At 45.0% G+C, this 16,670-nt stretch overlaps 1 protein-coding gene across 2 annotated transcripts in view; it reads left to right on the top strand.

Annotated features, from left to right (window-relative positions):
- LOC118373178 (retinoic acid receptor beta-like) overlaps nucleotides 1-16,670 on the top strand; it is a 328,372-nt gene that overhangs the window by 157,199 nt on the left and 154,503 nt on the right. The window contains exon 1 of one of the 2 annotated variants that reach the window (XM_052472231.1): nucleotides 5,118-5,882. The exons of the other annotated variant lie outside the window; for it this stretch is intronic. Within the exon in view, the coding sequence (XP_052328191.1) occupies nucleotides 5,726-5,882 (157 nt within the window). The 5' untranslated portion in view covers nucleotides 5,118-5,725. Of the gene's footprint in view, nucleotides 1-5,117; nucleotides 5,883-16,670 lie in introns of those variants that run through there. 2 annotated transcript variants of the gene reach the window in all.

A 16,670-nucleotide genomic window follows, 5' to 3' on the forward strand; every position in this document is an offset into this window, starting at 1 on the left:
CTGCCAGCGCTATAAACAGATCCTCCATCCTCCCCATTAATATGCTATCAAAAGTTTTTTCATTAAAAATAAATGGGAAATACTGTATAATATACCTGAAGTTGCAGAACGAACATGCAGTGGTAATGCTATCCTCCCTCTCTCTCTCTCAAGCGCATGCACACTTTATACAATAATTGAAAGTCTCTTTCCAGAGCTCAAACTAGATAGCAACCATGGCTACTACTTGCTATCTGTCCTGCATGTCCCGAATGTGTAGCCTAAACGTCAAGCTTTGCTGCTTTGTCTGGCCTTATTAAATGATGTGCTGTAGGACCTTTTTATGGTCTTGGCCCGCTGGGTTTTTGGCAGCGAGCTCAGGGAGCTACAAGAGCTGCAGGAGCACTGATGCCAGAAAGTGTCTTATCTTGATAGACAGGTTCATTTTCACCTTCTAATTACAGATGGATCTAATCCAGGTGGATTCATTACATGGAAGGGCCTGGCTTATGGGGTAGATGGGGGTGGGGTGAGGGAGGGGTGGGTGGGAGTGCATGTGGGTTATTTTTTACAGTGAGGTGAGCCAGGTGTGGGTGACAGATGGTTGGTGCAGGTAGGTTACTGTTACAGTGGGGGGTGCAGGTGGTGTAACAGGGAGAGGGGGGCTGAAGGGTTCCTAATGTGGTAGTGGAGAGGGGGGTGTGTGTGTGGAGAGGGAGGGGATGCAGGCACAGGTGGGTTACTGTTACAGTGGGGCGAGCCGTAGGGGGGCAGTTGGTGTATCCTGTACGTGGAGGGGGGTTATTTTTCAGCTCTCGGCTCTGCTACATTATTCATCAGCATCAAGGGGATAAGTCTCTCCTCCTCTGTAAAAGAGAAGAGCACAGCTGAGCCTCCCTGAAACTCTCTGTAAAACATGTTTGTCCCATCCACGCAACATAATCACAAGTTATGACAAGAACTCATCAAGTCTTCTTCCGTGTTTGCTGTTGAAGCCTTCAGCGTTTGGCTACTTTGCCAAGTACTTTCAGTAAGACAATAGCTATTATGTTGTAATTGATACGCAACCAATATCAGTAGCAGGCTGTTGACTTTGACTGTTTCTAAACATACAACAGAACATGTAATCAGTGCTGAAGTCCCCATGGGTTGTGGAAGGGTTGGGGGTCACTTCAGTTTTCATTTTAGTCAAGCCAGCTGGTGAAATAAAGTTCACCCATTTGTCACTTAGGATTTTTCCATTTATGAATTAAGTCAATTCAATTCACTTCCGGTCCTCAATTGAAAAATGAATTGAAAAATGAATTGACCCCAAACCTAGTTGTAATTGAGTTTATATTGTCGTTGAAATGACATGTAAAATAGAAATACTGAATTTTTTATGTTGCTTTAATATGATAATCAGGCACATTTTAAGTCAGGAAATTTTAAGTCACCAAGTTGAAGGAATGCTTAATGAGCTAATTATTATTTTGGAGGGGCTGCGGATCTGACTTCTCTGGACCCCTCTTCCCGACAGCTAGGTCCAAAGCTTCTGCGCATGTGTGGGATTCTCTACTTCATGCACAGTCTCTGCTCTACACGTTCGACTGCCCAGAAAACAGGCTACTCTGGCGAATGGCATTTGTTTAATAAAGTTAGGTCAAAGCTGAATCATTGTCTGCAAGAGCACATAATGATAGTATTCTACATAACAGAACTGAATATAATAGCATAGTATAACGTTATGATTCTACCACAACGGATCACCCACCCAGTAGGGTAGCACTGTATAATGGGCTCATTAACAATCTACACCTCCTCCCTCAACATTCAAGGAAGTACAGCTCAGAAGTTGCCTATAGCAGGATAATGAATTAGACCCTTAGCAACTCCGGTACAACAAGGAAATCATTATATTTTTATAACGATATTAGCTTAAAGGTGTTATCTGCAATAGTTACTGCTGTTCAATGGCTATTTCTATTAATGATTTATATTCACGGAAATAGGAATTACGGATTGTAGCTATAAAAACAGAGAGAGACGTAGGGAGCAGGGACATTAGTTATGTTGGGTCTCTGAAGGGGTTGGTGTGTGTGTGTGTGTGTGTGTGTGTGTGTGTGTGTGTGTGTGTGTGTGTGTGTGTGTGTGTGTGTGTGTGTGTGTGTGTGTGTGTGTGTGTGTGTGTGTGTGTGTGTGTGTGTGTGTGTGTGTGTGTGTGTGTGTGTGTCACAGGTTGTTAGTGGCACCGTAATTGGGGAGGACGGTCTCGTGGTAATGGCTGGAGAGGAATGTGTGGAATGGTATTAAACATATGGTTTCTATGTGTTCATTGCCATTCCATTCGCTCCGTTCCAGCCATTATTGTGAGCCGTTCTCCCCTCAGCAGCCTCCGCTGTGTGTGTGTGTGTGTTGGACATATTTCATGTGTGGTCATTAAGCATATTAGATGAGAGGAAATGAGAAGACAGGAAACACTGTGAGGAAGGGTGCATGGACACAATATAAAGAGATGATCAGAGAGATAGCAGGCTTAAGTGTGTGTATGTGTGTGTGTGTGTGTGCGTGTGCGTGTGCGTGTGCGTGTGCGTGTGCGTGTGCCTGTGCCTGTGCCTGTGCCTGTGCCTGTGCCTGTGCCTGTGTCTGTGTCTGTGTCTGTGTGTGTGTGTGTGTGTGTGTGTGTGTGTGTGTGTGTGTGTGTGTGTGTGTGTGTGTGTGTGTGTGTGTGTGTGTGTGTGTGTGTGTGTGTGTCTGTGTCTGTGTCTGTGTGTGTGTGTGTGACACATGCATGGTTAGAGAGATGGTTAATGGGATGTTTAGATAGTCGTTGTGAGGTTCAGACTCCTGCTCACGATTTCGTGACAGGGAGAAGAGAGAGAGAATTTGAGACAAAAGGAGAGAAAGGAAAACTTCAAACTGACTCTCATTTTAGGATCCATAGTGCACCCCCTTCCTCAAAAAACCACGAAGGACCAATATTTCTTATGCTTCCTAAAGATTTTCTCTGAACTGTAGGACGAGTTATTTCAACGCACATTGGTCATTTTGAAAAACATTAATTCCACAAATTTCCTCTTCTTTTGATCACAAACAACATAATGTGTCAAACACTCAAACTACAGTATTATTCATGTTTTATAAATTACAAACTTATTTTATACAATGATAGGATTTAGATAAATGTAAATGTCCCTGCCTGTAACAGTGCACATAATGCATACATTAAGTAGCCTAGAAACAAATCGAGCCATAAAGATTCAGATTCAACTTTCCTAATTCTACTATGGATTTCAAATGGTAGTTCAATCATTATTATTGCTGCCCCTGCACTATAATGCACTGGTGAGATCAACAACTGACACGTTACTTTATCAGTTCTGTTACCCACATGCCTGTTGTTTTCATGTCAACGTAACAATTTTTCAAGTAACTATTTGTCATAAAATAATAATAAGATCAAAAAGCAGAAGCAAAGTCTGCTTTTTGCATTTGCCATTAAAAGTGTTTGTTTTCCATGTTATTTGATCAAGAGAAATATTTCATTTGATGTGGATGTTTTGTGTCTTTTCCCATATCTTTGTGCCTTTTGATGTAAATGTTTGATGACAGGGTTTGGTTCTTATAGGATTATATTAGAATGACAATCGCACAGAAAGGGACAGGGCAACAACTCTTACAATTCCAACTGTTGAATCCTGCCAGATACTGTTCTTAATTATACAGCTACCTTTTTTTGCCAAAGTGGAGATGCTGAAAATATGTTTTTTTTCCCATGCTACAGACGGGTATGGGTGGTATACAGAAGCCAGCCCTATTTGGTAAAAGACCAAGTCCATATTATGGCAAGAAGAGCTCAAATAAGCAAAGAGAAAAGACAGTCCATCATTACTTTAAGACATGAAGGCCAGTCAATGTGGTACATTTCAAGAACTTTGAAAGTTTCTTCAAGTGCAGTTGCAAAACCCATCAAGCACTATAATGAAACTGGCTCCTATGAGGACCACCACAGGAAAGGAAGACCCAGAGTTACCTCTGCTGCAGAGGATAAGTTCATTAGAGTTACCAGCCTCAGAAATTGCAATCCAAATAAATGCTTCACAGAGTTCAAGTAACAGACACATCTCAACATCAACTGTTCAGATGAGAATGTGTGAATCAAGACACAAGCAATGGACATTAGACCGGTGGAAATCTGTCCAAATTTGAGATTTTTGGTTCCAACCGCCGTGTCTTTGTGATATGCAGAGTAGGTGAACGGATGATCTCTGCATGTGTGGTTCCCACTGTGAAGCATGGAGGAGGTGTGATGGTGTGAGGGTGCTTTGCTGGTGACACTGTCAGTGATTTATTTAGAATTCAAGGCCCATTTAACCAGCATGGCTACCACAGCATTCTGCAGTGATATGCCATCCCATCTGGTTTGTGCTTAGTGGGATTATAATTTGTTTTTCAACAGGACCATGACCCAACACACCCCCAGCCTGTGTAAGGGCTTCAGATGACTTGGCCTCCACAATCACCTGACCTCACATTGAGATGGTTTGGGATGAGTTGGACAGCAGAGTGAAGGAAAAGCAGCCAACAAGTGCTCAGCATATGTGGAAACTCCTTCAAGACTGTTGGAAAAGCATTTCCTTTCATGGTTCATGCCCTTTCTGAAGTAGGCTAGGACCAAACAAGTGCATGAGACTTGACTTGAGTTACAATGTAAGATGTGTTTGAATAACTATTCGATTTCAGTGTATTACAAACATTGTTACAATGTTGCAATTACCCATAGTTGATTGCAGTAGAATTAAACACAATTTGTGTTTAAAAAAAAAAAATTATTTACCAGACTGCTTAGTTTCGTTTTTATTGAAACATAAAATGTATTGTCTTTGAAACATTTGTAGACTATAATTTTGCCCTGACACACTATAATAGCCTAGGTGGTAGGCTAGATCGTGAACAAATCGGAGTTACTTGGACGCTTCATTTGAGATTCATAAATCAAATGAAACTTTTCATCAATTTAGAAATGTGTTTTTATCGCCAGAAAATATAGTGTATAGCGTTCTTTCGAGGGAAAAGAACGTTATGCGCTGTGAGCTCGAGCTGCCTGCCTTTCATCTTTCTGCCTGGCTCGCGCTTCTGCGCTGCTGCTGGTTGTGAGGCTCGCGCTGCACGGTGTGTGAGAATCCTGGGACTTGGTGATGTCAAACTGGTTGGGTCATTTGAAGGTTAGCTGCCTCGGATGGGTTCATAGAAAGTTCACTCGCATATATTAGGCAATTCAATCTTTCATTCTCTGTGTCCAAACTAGTAGGAAATGAGCTGCATGGAGGCAGGATAACCCATTCGTTATCCGAACGGGGAGACGTGGTTTTAAAACGCGATCTGTGATATTTATAAGAAAAATATTTTCAATACGGCGGGCTCGAGCGAGGACCGTGTTGTTAATGGCACAGGACGGGACGGTGCAAAACATTTATACGATAAACACGTTGGGACGTTACGGAGCTGACAGACACCTTTTCATTGCAACAACCGGACTCCGGAGAAAAATGGCATATCATAGTTTGGGTCAATTACAAGATTTTAGCGGTGTTGTCTGTCATAGTTCTTAATTGTTTTAGTCTAGGAAGAAGACCAAGATTTTACGTGCCAAAAAAGGGTCCGAATTTGATGGAGTTGTGTGCACTTATGTTTGCGATTCTTACCCACATCTCAAGGACCCTTTAAAGGCACACAATAACAGGGTGACTTGCGACTAGGGGACATCATGTTTGACTGTATGGATGTGCTAGCGGTGAGCCCGGGACAAATGTTGGATTTCTACACTTCGCGCCCCTCTTCGTGCATGCTGCAAGAAAAGGCACTGAAAGCGTGCTTCAGCGGGCTCGCTCAGAGAGACTGGCAACACCGCCGGAGCGCACAGTGTAGGTTCACTTTTGTTCCCTTCCCTTTCATTTCATGTGTCTACAGCCTAGTAGCCTAATAACTGTAGCCTATCATAACAATGACTTAATCAAATTATAATAGCCATGATGTGCCTGGCTTGTCCACTTGATCCTGCTATCTCTCTGATCATCTCTTTATATTGTGTCCATGCACCCTTCCTCACAGTGTTTCCTGTCTTCTCATTTCCTCTTGTCTAATATGCTTAATGACCAGACATGAAATATGCCCAACACACACACACACACACACACACACACACACACACACACACACACACACACACACACACACACACACACACACACACACACACACACACACACACACACACACACACACACACACACACACACACTTCACTGCACTTGTGACTCCCACACCCCCACCATTGCCTCCTAAATGTGCCATAAAGAGTGTTGTCGGGTGTACCTGTCTCTGAGTGTTAAGTGACTAGTTAGAAACCTTCTTCAAGAATTAAACAACAGAAGAGAATAGATACTTTATTGGCCATCATTTTTTTTACAGAAATGTTCTCAAATGACTTGTAGAGCAGCCATTGAGTTCATTTGTAACAACTCACTTTTTTTTGTCCTGTCACTGTGACATGGCCCTGTGCTTGAAGTGTTCCCCCTAGTCCTAGCCTTGTCATATTTCATCTGTACACACTTGGTTAATACATTCTGGATGTGGAAACAGCTCCCTACAGCAGGCTGATGTATGTTCAGGTGCGATGTCTCAAATTCCACCCTACTCCCTGCATTGTGTAATTATTTTGACCAGAGCCCTATGGGGAATAGGGTGCCATTTGGGATGCAGACGGTATGTGATCCCCAGGTTCCTACATGGGGTTGAGGAATGTACAGAATAAACATGGGCCTTGACACCTCCCTCCCTCCCTCTGCCTTGACACATCCCTCCCTCTGCCTTGACACCTCCCTCCCTCCCTCTGCCTTGACACCTCCCTCCCTCTGCCTTGACACCTCCCTCCCTCTTCCTTGACACCTCCCTCCCTCTGCCTTGACACCTCCCTCCCTCTTCCTTGACACCTCCCTCCCTCTGCCTTGACACCTCCCTCCATCTTCCTTGACACCTCCCTCCCTCTGCCTTGACACCTCCCTCCATCTGCCTTGACACCTCCCTCCATCTTCCTTGACACCTCCCTCCCTCTGCCTTGACACCTCCCTCCCTCTGCCTTGACACCTCCCTCCCTCTGCCTTGACATCTCCCTCCCTCTTCCTTGACACCTCCCTTCCTCCCTCTGCCTTGACACCTCCCTCCCTCCCTCTGCCTTGACACCTCCCTCCCTCTGCCCTGACACCTCCCTCCCTCCCTCTGCCTTGACACCTCCCTCCCTCTGCCTTGACACCTCCCTCCCTCTGCCTTGACACCTCCCTCCCTCTGCCTTGACACCTCCCTCCCTCTGCCTTGACATCTCCCTCCCTCTTCCTTGACACCTCCCTCCCTCCCTCTGCCTTGACACCTCCCTCCCTCTGCCTTGACACCTCCCTCCCTCTTCCTTGACACCTCCCTCCCTCTGCCTTGACACCTCTCTCCCTCTGCCTTGACACCTCCCTCCCTCTGCCTTGACATCTCCCTCCCTCTGCCTTGACACCTCCCTCCCTCTGCCTTGACACCTCCCTCCCTCCCTCTGCCTTGACACCTCCCTCCCTCTTCCTTGACACCTCCCTCCCTCTGCCTTGACACCTCCCTCCCTCTGCCTTGACACCTCCCTCCCTCTGCCTTGACAACTCCCTCCCTCTGCCTTGACACCTCCCTCCCTCTGCCTTGACACCTCCCTCCCTCTGCCTTGACACCTCCCTCCCTCTGCCTTGACACCTCCCTCCCTCTGCTTTGACACCTCCCTCCCTCTGCCTTGACACCTCCCTCCCTCTGCCTTGACACCTCCCTCTCTCTGCCTTGACACCTCCCTCCCTCTGCCTTGACACCTCCCTCCCTCTGCCTTGACACCTCCCTCCCTCTGCCTTGACACCTCCCTCCCTCTGCCTTGACACCTCCCTCCCTCTGCCTTGACACTTCCCTCCCTCCCTCTGCCTTGACACCTCCCTCCCTCTGCCTTGACACCTCCCTCCCTCTGCCTTGACACCTCCCTCCTCCCTCTGCCTTGACACTTCCCTCCCTCTGCCTTGACACCTCCCTCCCTCTTCCTTGACACCTCCCTCCCTCTGCCTTGACACCTCTCTCCCTCTGCCTTGACACCTCCCTCCCTCTGCCTTGACATCTCCCTCCCTCTGCCTTGACACCTCCCTCCCTCTGCCTTGACACCTCCCTCCCTCCCTCTGCCTTGACACCTCCCTCCCTCCCCTCTGCCTTGACACCTCCCTCCCTCCCTTGACACTCTCCCTCCCTCTGCCTTGACACCTCCCTCCCTCTGCCTTGACACCTCCCTCCCTCTGCCTTGACACTTCCCTCCCTCCCTCTGCCTTGACACCTCCCTCCCTCTGCCTTGACACCTCCCTCCCTGTGCCTTGACACCTCCCTCCCTCTGCCTTGACACCTCCCTCCCTCTGCCTTGACACCTCCCTTCCTCCCTCTGCCTTGACACCTCCCTCCCTCTGCCTTGACACCTCCCTCCCTCTGCCTTGACACCTCCCTCCCTCTGCCTTGACACCTCCCTCCCTCTGCCTTGACAGCTACATCCCAGCACAAGAGAGATGACAGGGGGCAAATATTGCAGCTGTGATGGCACACTGTGGTATTTCATCTTAATAGATATGGGAGTTTATCAAGATTGGATTTGTTGGGCAGTGTTTTTACAGCTAATGCTGGTTTGCCTGAGGCTGATGCCGTGCAGGTGTTTGTACACATGCATATACACACACAAGACACACACACACACATGTAATAGTGCCAGACATGCACACAAACATGTTCAGTTGGCATTGCTGTTCTGATTTTAGTTGTCCTTGATGCCCTTTGTGTTTTTCTTGTTTTTTCTTTTTTTCCCTGTTTTCCCTTGGTTGTTGGTGCATTGGGGGGTTCTTGGGGGTGGGGAATGGAATTAATTGTATTTTTTAGAGATGTTTTTTCTTCTGGGAGGGACTGTGGGAGGAGGGGTCTCGAATGGTTGAGGGACTGCTATTGGGGAACTGTGCGGAGATCTTGAAGGGTTCGGGTTCACGTTTTTTGGCCTGGTGGGAGACCTGTCAACGTGCCCTTGAGCAGGTCATTGACCCTGGATGTTTCTGTGTGTCGCTCTGAATGGGAATCTGTTGGATGACTGGTATGATGTAGTTGTTGGATGACTGGTATGATGTAGTTGTTGGATGACTGGTATGATGTAGTTGTTGGATGACTGGTATGATGTAGTTGTTGGATGACTGGTATGATGTAGTTGTTGGATGACTGGTATGATGTAGTTGTTGGATGACTGGTATGATATAGTTGTTGGATGACTGGTATGATGTAGTTGTTGGATGACTGGTATGATGTAGTCGTTGAGCAGCTTCACTGCAAGCTTATTGTATGTTTCGGATATTCAATTAAAAAAAAGAATACAAAAAATGATTGGATTTGTTTTCAAATTCATTGTGGGTCTGTGTAATCTGAGATAAATATGTGTCTCTGAAATGGTTTCTCGCTCTCAATTCAATTCAAAGGGCTTTATTGGCATGGGAAACATATGTTAACATTGCCAAAGCAAGTGAAATAGATAATAAACAAAACTAAAATAAACAATCAAAAATTAACTCTCTCTGTTTCTCTCTCTCTCTCTGACACTGAATTAGATTAATGTCCTTTTCAAAAAGGTTAGCCGGCTACAATTGGAAAATGTCAACCTGTGCATTCTGAACGGCCTGTTCCAAGGCTATAGACAGACCTGTTTTATACAGTCTATGAGAGACCCTTTTTTTCCGACAAGAATGATGGCACACAGCACACACTCTCTTTACACTTTACACTTTACACTTCCTATACAGAACATTGCTAAAAAAACTTTTTTTTTACACACTGACTCACAGAAGTAGGCTAGCCTGTCTATCCTATCACACATTCAAGTCGGTGGTTTGCAGCTAGATAATAACCTTAGGTTATGAAATACTTAGCTTATCTGTGTGTGTTTGCCTGAGCCCCTTCCAAAAAGCACGATCTCCGACAAGTCAAGTGTTTGTTAATGCTCTCTCCCTTGCCCGGCCCCTACACTTGATTTATTTTGATAGTTTAACGACCAGAGAGCAGATAATGTTAAGCTGCCATGCTGTCTGTCACTTCACAACACTTCCCAGGACGTGTTTGCTAGAGGCACAAATCACAGCGAAGTGGCCCTTATCAGTAGCAGCAAAAGTGGAAAGGGTGGCTACTTCTACTCACCCCACTTCACTGCGCTCCTTCCTACAGGAGGCTACTCTCTCCATTGTTTTAACTAAGCAATTCATCTCAAGAATATGAATAGGCTCTCTTTATTTGTTTAATTAGATTTGTTTTGTATTTTGTCTTTTTATGTTATATCAAATATTGCTCATTTGTTTATATATTTTGTATATTCCTATTTATAAAACAATGAGCACTGTAATAATACATCATGAATGAAATTATAATAAATCAATACATCATATTTAAAATAATAACCATCATTTACAATTTCTCTTCATTTTAAATGGTTTGTAGATGCAAATTTCAGTTCTACATTTGCACCATCTAATTTGTCTGCAGTGAAAAGCGTAGGTATGGCTTTGCTTTCATGACATTGTTGTTAAATCCTCATATTTCAGTTTCAACCTCATTTTGATCATCTCAATTGATGGTTTAGCTGAACTGTTATATGTGCAGACTGCATATATCGTATGAAAGGTTTGTGTGTGTGTGTTTGCCTTTGTGTGTGTGTTTGTCTGAACACCTTACATGAGAGAGAACAGAGAATGCAATAACTGTATTCCATGGATGTATAATATTCTCCAGGTGTAGTAGCTAGGGCAGTGTACCATTTGTCATTGATAAGACTTATCTGTGGCGTGATCACTAATAGAAAAGGTCATAAGTGAGTGTGTGCGTACGCGTGTGTGTGTGATACGTAATTAAATCATCTTGAACATTAAAGTATAAGTAACTCATCGTGTTCATTAATCACCACACACAAGGTGCATTTGATTAGCATTTCAATGCAATTAGAAAACCATTTGCCATTCATGCACAGAGGGTGTGTGTGTGTGTGTTGCAAATTACCCTGATAACAGACTCGCTTGAATTCATCACCAAGGCAATGGAGCGAAACAAGATCGAACCGATTGTGATTTTATTTTATCTCCCCCACTATTTCATATGCATAGACTGCACATTAGCCTTGTGGCATTGGACTCGTCTTGCAACACTTTGCCCTCTCTCATGTTTAAATAAGGACCAGTTCAAATTGGACTTTGATTTGAAGAGCTTCCCAAAGAGGTCCTTGAAACTTTGGTTTTTATTAATTAAATGTATTCAGTACAATGGAACCCACAATGAAATCTATTCACTATGAGCTGCGCTCCATACACGCACACTTGTGCAGGAATGCACAAGCACACACACACACACACACACACACACACACACACACACACACACACACACACACACACACACACACACACACACACACACACACACACATGCACACACACATACACACACACGCACACTTGTGCAGACATGCGCAAGCACATGTGCACACACAAGCCTTCTTATTTTAGAATGAGCGGGAATACTAATTGTTGTGTGAAGGATACAATGAGAAGGGGTTGGTGTGCATGTGCATTTGTGTGTGTGTGTATTTGTGTGTGTTTGTGTTAACGTAGAGGGATCAGTGGCGATCAGTGTGTTGAACATGAGATGATGAATACAGAAGTGATATTATGATGTGCAATGCATGCTCAAAAAACATAGACACATAGAAATCTTTGCAAAATATACAGCTTAGTTTTATATTAACGACATTATTATTTTTATTTGTTGGTTTTACATCATGTAATAGACATCTAGGACAGTAATGTACAGCTAGCTATTCGTTACCATAGGTACTACTGTATTATGTATAGGCTTATAGATTTCAAGGTTATTGGAAAATGCCAATACTATTTTCGATGAACTGAAAATAACAATATGAGTATAATCTTTGAGAAACTTGAGAATAGTGTAAGTATTCAGTCCTTTGAAATGAATAGTAGCCATAGAATTCTAACAGGTCACGACAGTGCAGCACGACGGTTTTCTCTTTCTGTAATCCATATTGCTGTGGCTTTGGAAGCTGTAATCCCAAGGCCTTTCGGGACTTGAATGCCGATGAAACATTCAAACGATTCACACGTTCACTTAAAGGGTCTTAGGGCTAGCCATTGTCAAGTGAGTAAAGCACAATATTGATGGTACAAAAACGTGTTCAGATATCGCTAAGGAGGTTAGTTGACTCATCCTACTGTCCTCTTATTCTTCTAGTGAAGTAGGTTATACAATGAATTGCTGATTTGTATTGCATGGACTGTATATGACATGGGCAGGCATAATAGTTCCTAAAGATTGTGTGTGTGTGTGTGTGTGTGTGTGTGTGTGTGTGTGTGTGTGTGTGTGTGTGTGTGTGTGTGTGTGTGTGTGTGTGTGTGTGTGTGTGTGTGTGTGTGTGTTGTGGGTGTGTTTGCGTGTTTGTGTGTGTATGTGTGTGCGCACTCACGTGTTTGTGTGTGTGCCTGCCTGCCTGCCTACTTAAGTGTGTATATTGTGTGTGTGTACACGTGTGTGCTTCCATACACATGTATCAACAGTCTCATGTTTTCTCTGCAGTTTAATCCGTGTCGCTGAACAACAACATATACACATCTGTCCAATGCCATGTTCTCCCTTTGTTGTAAACAGTGAGCAGACAGTCAGACCATGCTTCACATAACATTGTGATATAATATACAACTGCAGCCTGTCATATGTATTCATTTAGGCCCTGTCCCTGTTTTTCTGTTAATGTCATTCAGATAGGGACATGAAAGACCATGGTACAGCTTTCACACCAAGCTGATTCAACGGGCATGTGAAACGAGGTTGGAGGGGGGTGGAGGGATGGGGGCATAAAATGGAGGGTAGCAACTATGAAACGAAGGGAAGCTGTTGGATGCTGGGTTGTGTTGAATGGAGATGAGTAGGGAGTTTTACTGGACCCCCAATTTGAGACAGGAGGGACCACACTCAGCACCGCATTCAGCACGCCAGGACAGGGACAGAGGCTGCAGTGCTGGAACACCACACCACTGCCTGCTGGTTCCAGATCTGTCAGGCCATTCTCAATGTTTGGCACTGACAATGACCATAGGAATTGGCTATACAGCACAAACAGATCTGGGGCCATGCTATGCCACCCAAGGGGCCAGGGTTCCGGTTTGGAAGCACGGTTTTGACTGATCCTACAGTACTGCAGTTTAACTGACATCCGGCCCAGAAAGACAATTTCCATAGACATCCCCATAGAGAAGTCAAATTTGAACATTTCTAATAAGTCACTTTAGTCGTCACCTTTGTGCACAAAACATCCATTTAATTATTCATATAATTGTCGCTGAGGACTGTTTTTTAAAATGGGATATTGGCATTTTATATTCATCCAATCTCTGCCATGATGACATGATGACATTGTCGCTGCTCGTGCTGCTCCCTGTGCACACTCAGTGTAGTGCATGTGAAGCTGGGCCATGTAAACATTATGGAACCCAGATATACCGTAGACAGTCCATGAATCGTAGATTACTTTGAAAAATGGTCGGACATCTTGGATGCAGTTCACTAACTCTCCCGAGGAAGAAACTCCCATTATTCTTGAAGAGGGCTGAGAGGAGGCTGAGAGAAGGCTGGGAGGCTGAGGGGAGGCTGGGAGGCTGAGAGAAGACTGGGAGGCTGAGGCTGGGAGGCTGAGGGGAGGCTGGGAGGCTGAGGGGAGGCTGGGAGGCTGAGAGAAGACTGGGAGGCTGAGGGGAGGCTGGGAGGCTGAGAGAAGGCTGGGAGGCTGAGGGGAGGCTGAGGGGAGGCTGGGAGGCTGAGAGAAGACTGGGAGGCTGAGAGAAGGCTCGGAGGCTGAGAGGAGGCTGAGAGAAGGCTGGGAGGCTGAGGGGAGGCTGGGAGGCTGAGAGAAGACTGGGAGGCTGAGAGAAGGCTCAGAGGCTGAGAGGAGGCTGAGAGAAGGCTGGGAGGCTGAGGGGAGGCTGGGAGGCTGAGAGAAGACTGGGAGGCTGAGAGGAGGCTGAGAGGAGGCTGGGAGGCTGGGAGGCTGAGGAGGCTGGGAGGCTGAGGGGAGGCTGGGAGGCTGAGAGAAGACTGGGAGGCTGAGAGAAGGCTCGGAGGCTGAGAGGAGGCTGAGAGAAGGCTGAGAGGAGGCTGAGAGAAGGCTGGGAGGCTGAGAGGAGGCTGATAGAAGACTGGGAGGCTGAGAGAAGACTGGGAGGCTGAGAGAAGACTGGGATGCTGAGAGGAGGCTGAGAGAAGACTGGGAGGCTGAGAGAAAGCTGGGAGGCTGCTTTTATTTTATTTGTCACTCTGACATGATGGATGGTGACTCACTTTTATATGGCTGCTAAAAATGAAACAATTAGCAATAAATTAATTTTGACATTTGTGACCGACCGGCTCAATTTGGTTTTATTCAGCAAAATTTGAAGTTGTGTTTTTTCTTACATTGAATCAAAGTAGAGACTCAGAGCTACAAAATGGTCAATCATACACTACTGTTGAGTAACAATGGGAAAGTAATTCTGCTTTGAAAGTTGATCAACTTGTAACCTCACTTTTGAGAAAATGGCTTTTCATTCACACCCACTTAAGCTTTAACCCCACCCATCTCTTTAAGGATTCACATATGAGGCCATGTACTAAACAACCAAAGATTTCAAGACTAAAGGCTGGTTTATACTACGTGTGTGTTTGTAAATTTAATCTGGAGTGCCAGATTGTGCTCGAGCATTCATAAATTCAGATCGTTGTCAGATAGTCCGTTCGTAAATTCAGAGCGTTTCGCTCTCTGAGCATTCAGAGTGCACACTGGACTATTTCGCCGAGAAGTAGGGTTGATCCGAGCGTTCTGACCGAACAACAGCAGTCAAGCACCCAAACTAACTGGCTAACGTTGTCTAGCTGGCTAGCTACTTCCAGACACAAATGAGAGAACAGCTCACAGCTGACCATTTTACTCACCCTAGCAGAGCTGGTAAGGCTGTTATGTTATCCAGTGTGTTGGTGACTGCAACTGTGCTGCTGGCAAACATTTTATTACACATGTTTGACAACGTTTACTGACACAGGCCTTATTCAACTGGTGTTGAGTGGTCGTAAATTCATCAGTTCCTAAGCCAGGCCTTTTATCCTTTGCTCCAACAAGAAAGCCCACCACCTGGATTCAGTCCTATGTAGCAACATTTGAAATGGTGTTTCTTTACATTGGATAAAGGTAGACTGAGGGCTAGAAAATAGTAAACAACCACATTTTTCAAGACTAAAAGTGGTAAATAAGGGAAAACTCCAGGTAAAAATATACTTGATCTATTCCTTGGCCTTTTTCCTAATCTGACTTTGGTGCAGGTCATGTTGTTCTTCACATTACCGTCTGTCGTAAACACACACTACATCAAATAAAAGTTTATTTGTCACATGCACAGGATACAGAAGGTGTAAATGGTACAGTGAAGTGGTAACTTGCATAGTAGCAATATCAAAAACAGAACGTGTCCAGATACAAATATTTTATAAATATTTGATCATTATTTGATGACGCTTATCCAGACACACTGGTCTAAATTGATGGGCCATGTGAAAGAAATTCTATAACCACCCCCCAGCAACATCTAGCGAAGTGGATGGGCCACTATTGTCTAGACATGTACACATGTTAATGAAATTATCTCATCAAAAAAAGAAACAGCCCTTTTTCAGGACTCTGTCTTTCTAAGATAATTTGTAAAAATCCAAATAACTTCACAGATGTTTGTTGTAAAGGGTTTAAACACTGTTTCCCATGCTTGTTCACTGAATCATAAACAATTAATGAACATGCACCTGTGGAACGGTCGTTAAGACACTAACAGCTTACATACGGTAGGCAATTAAGGCCACAGTTATGAAAACTTAGGACACTAAAGAGGCTTTTCTACTGACTCTGAAAAACACCAAAAGAAAGATGCCAAGGGTCCCTGCTCATCTGCGTGAACGTGCCTTCGGCATGCTGCAAGGAGGCATGAGCACTGCAGATGTGGCCAGGGCATAAATTGCCATGTCCGTACTGTGAGACGCCTAAGACAACGCTACAGGGAGACAGGATGGACAATTCGTCCTCGCAGTGGCAGACCACATGTAACAACACCTGCACAGGATCGGTACATCTGAACATCACACCTGCAGGAAAGATACAGGATGGCAACAACAACTGCCTGAGTTACACCTGGAACGCACAATTCCTCCATCAGTGCTCAGACTGTCCGCAATAGGCTGAGAGAGGCTGGACTGAGGGCTTGTAGGCCTGTTGTAAGGCGGTCTTTACCAGACACCACCGGCAACAACGTCGCCTATGGGCACAAAACCACCGTCGCTGGACCAGACAGGACTGGCAAAAAGTGCTCTTCACTGAAGAGTCACGGTTTTGTCTCACCAGGGGTGATGATCGGATTTGTGTTTATCGTCAAAGGAATGAGCGTTACACCGAGGCCTGTACTCTGGAGTGGGATCGATTTGGAGGTGGAGGGTCTGTCTGGGCGGTGTGTCACAGCATCATCGGACTGAGCCTGTTGTCATTGCAGGCAATCTCAACGCTG

This window comes from Oncorhynchus keta, chromosome 20 (genome assembly GCF_023373465.1).
Source record: "Oncorhynchus keta strain PuntledgeMale-10-30-2019 chromosome 20, Oket_V2, whole genome shotgun sequence".
NCBI lineage: Eukaryota > Metazoa > Chordata > Actinopteri > Salmoniformes > Salmonidae > Oncorhynchus > Oncorhynchus keta.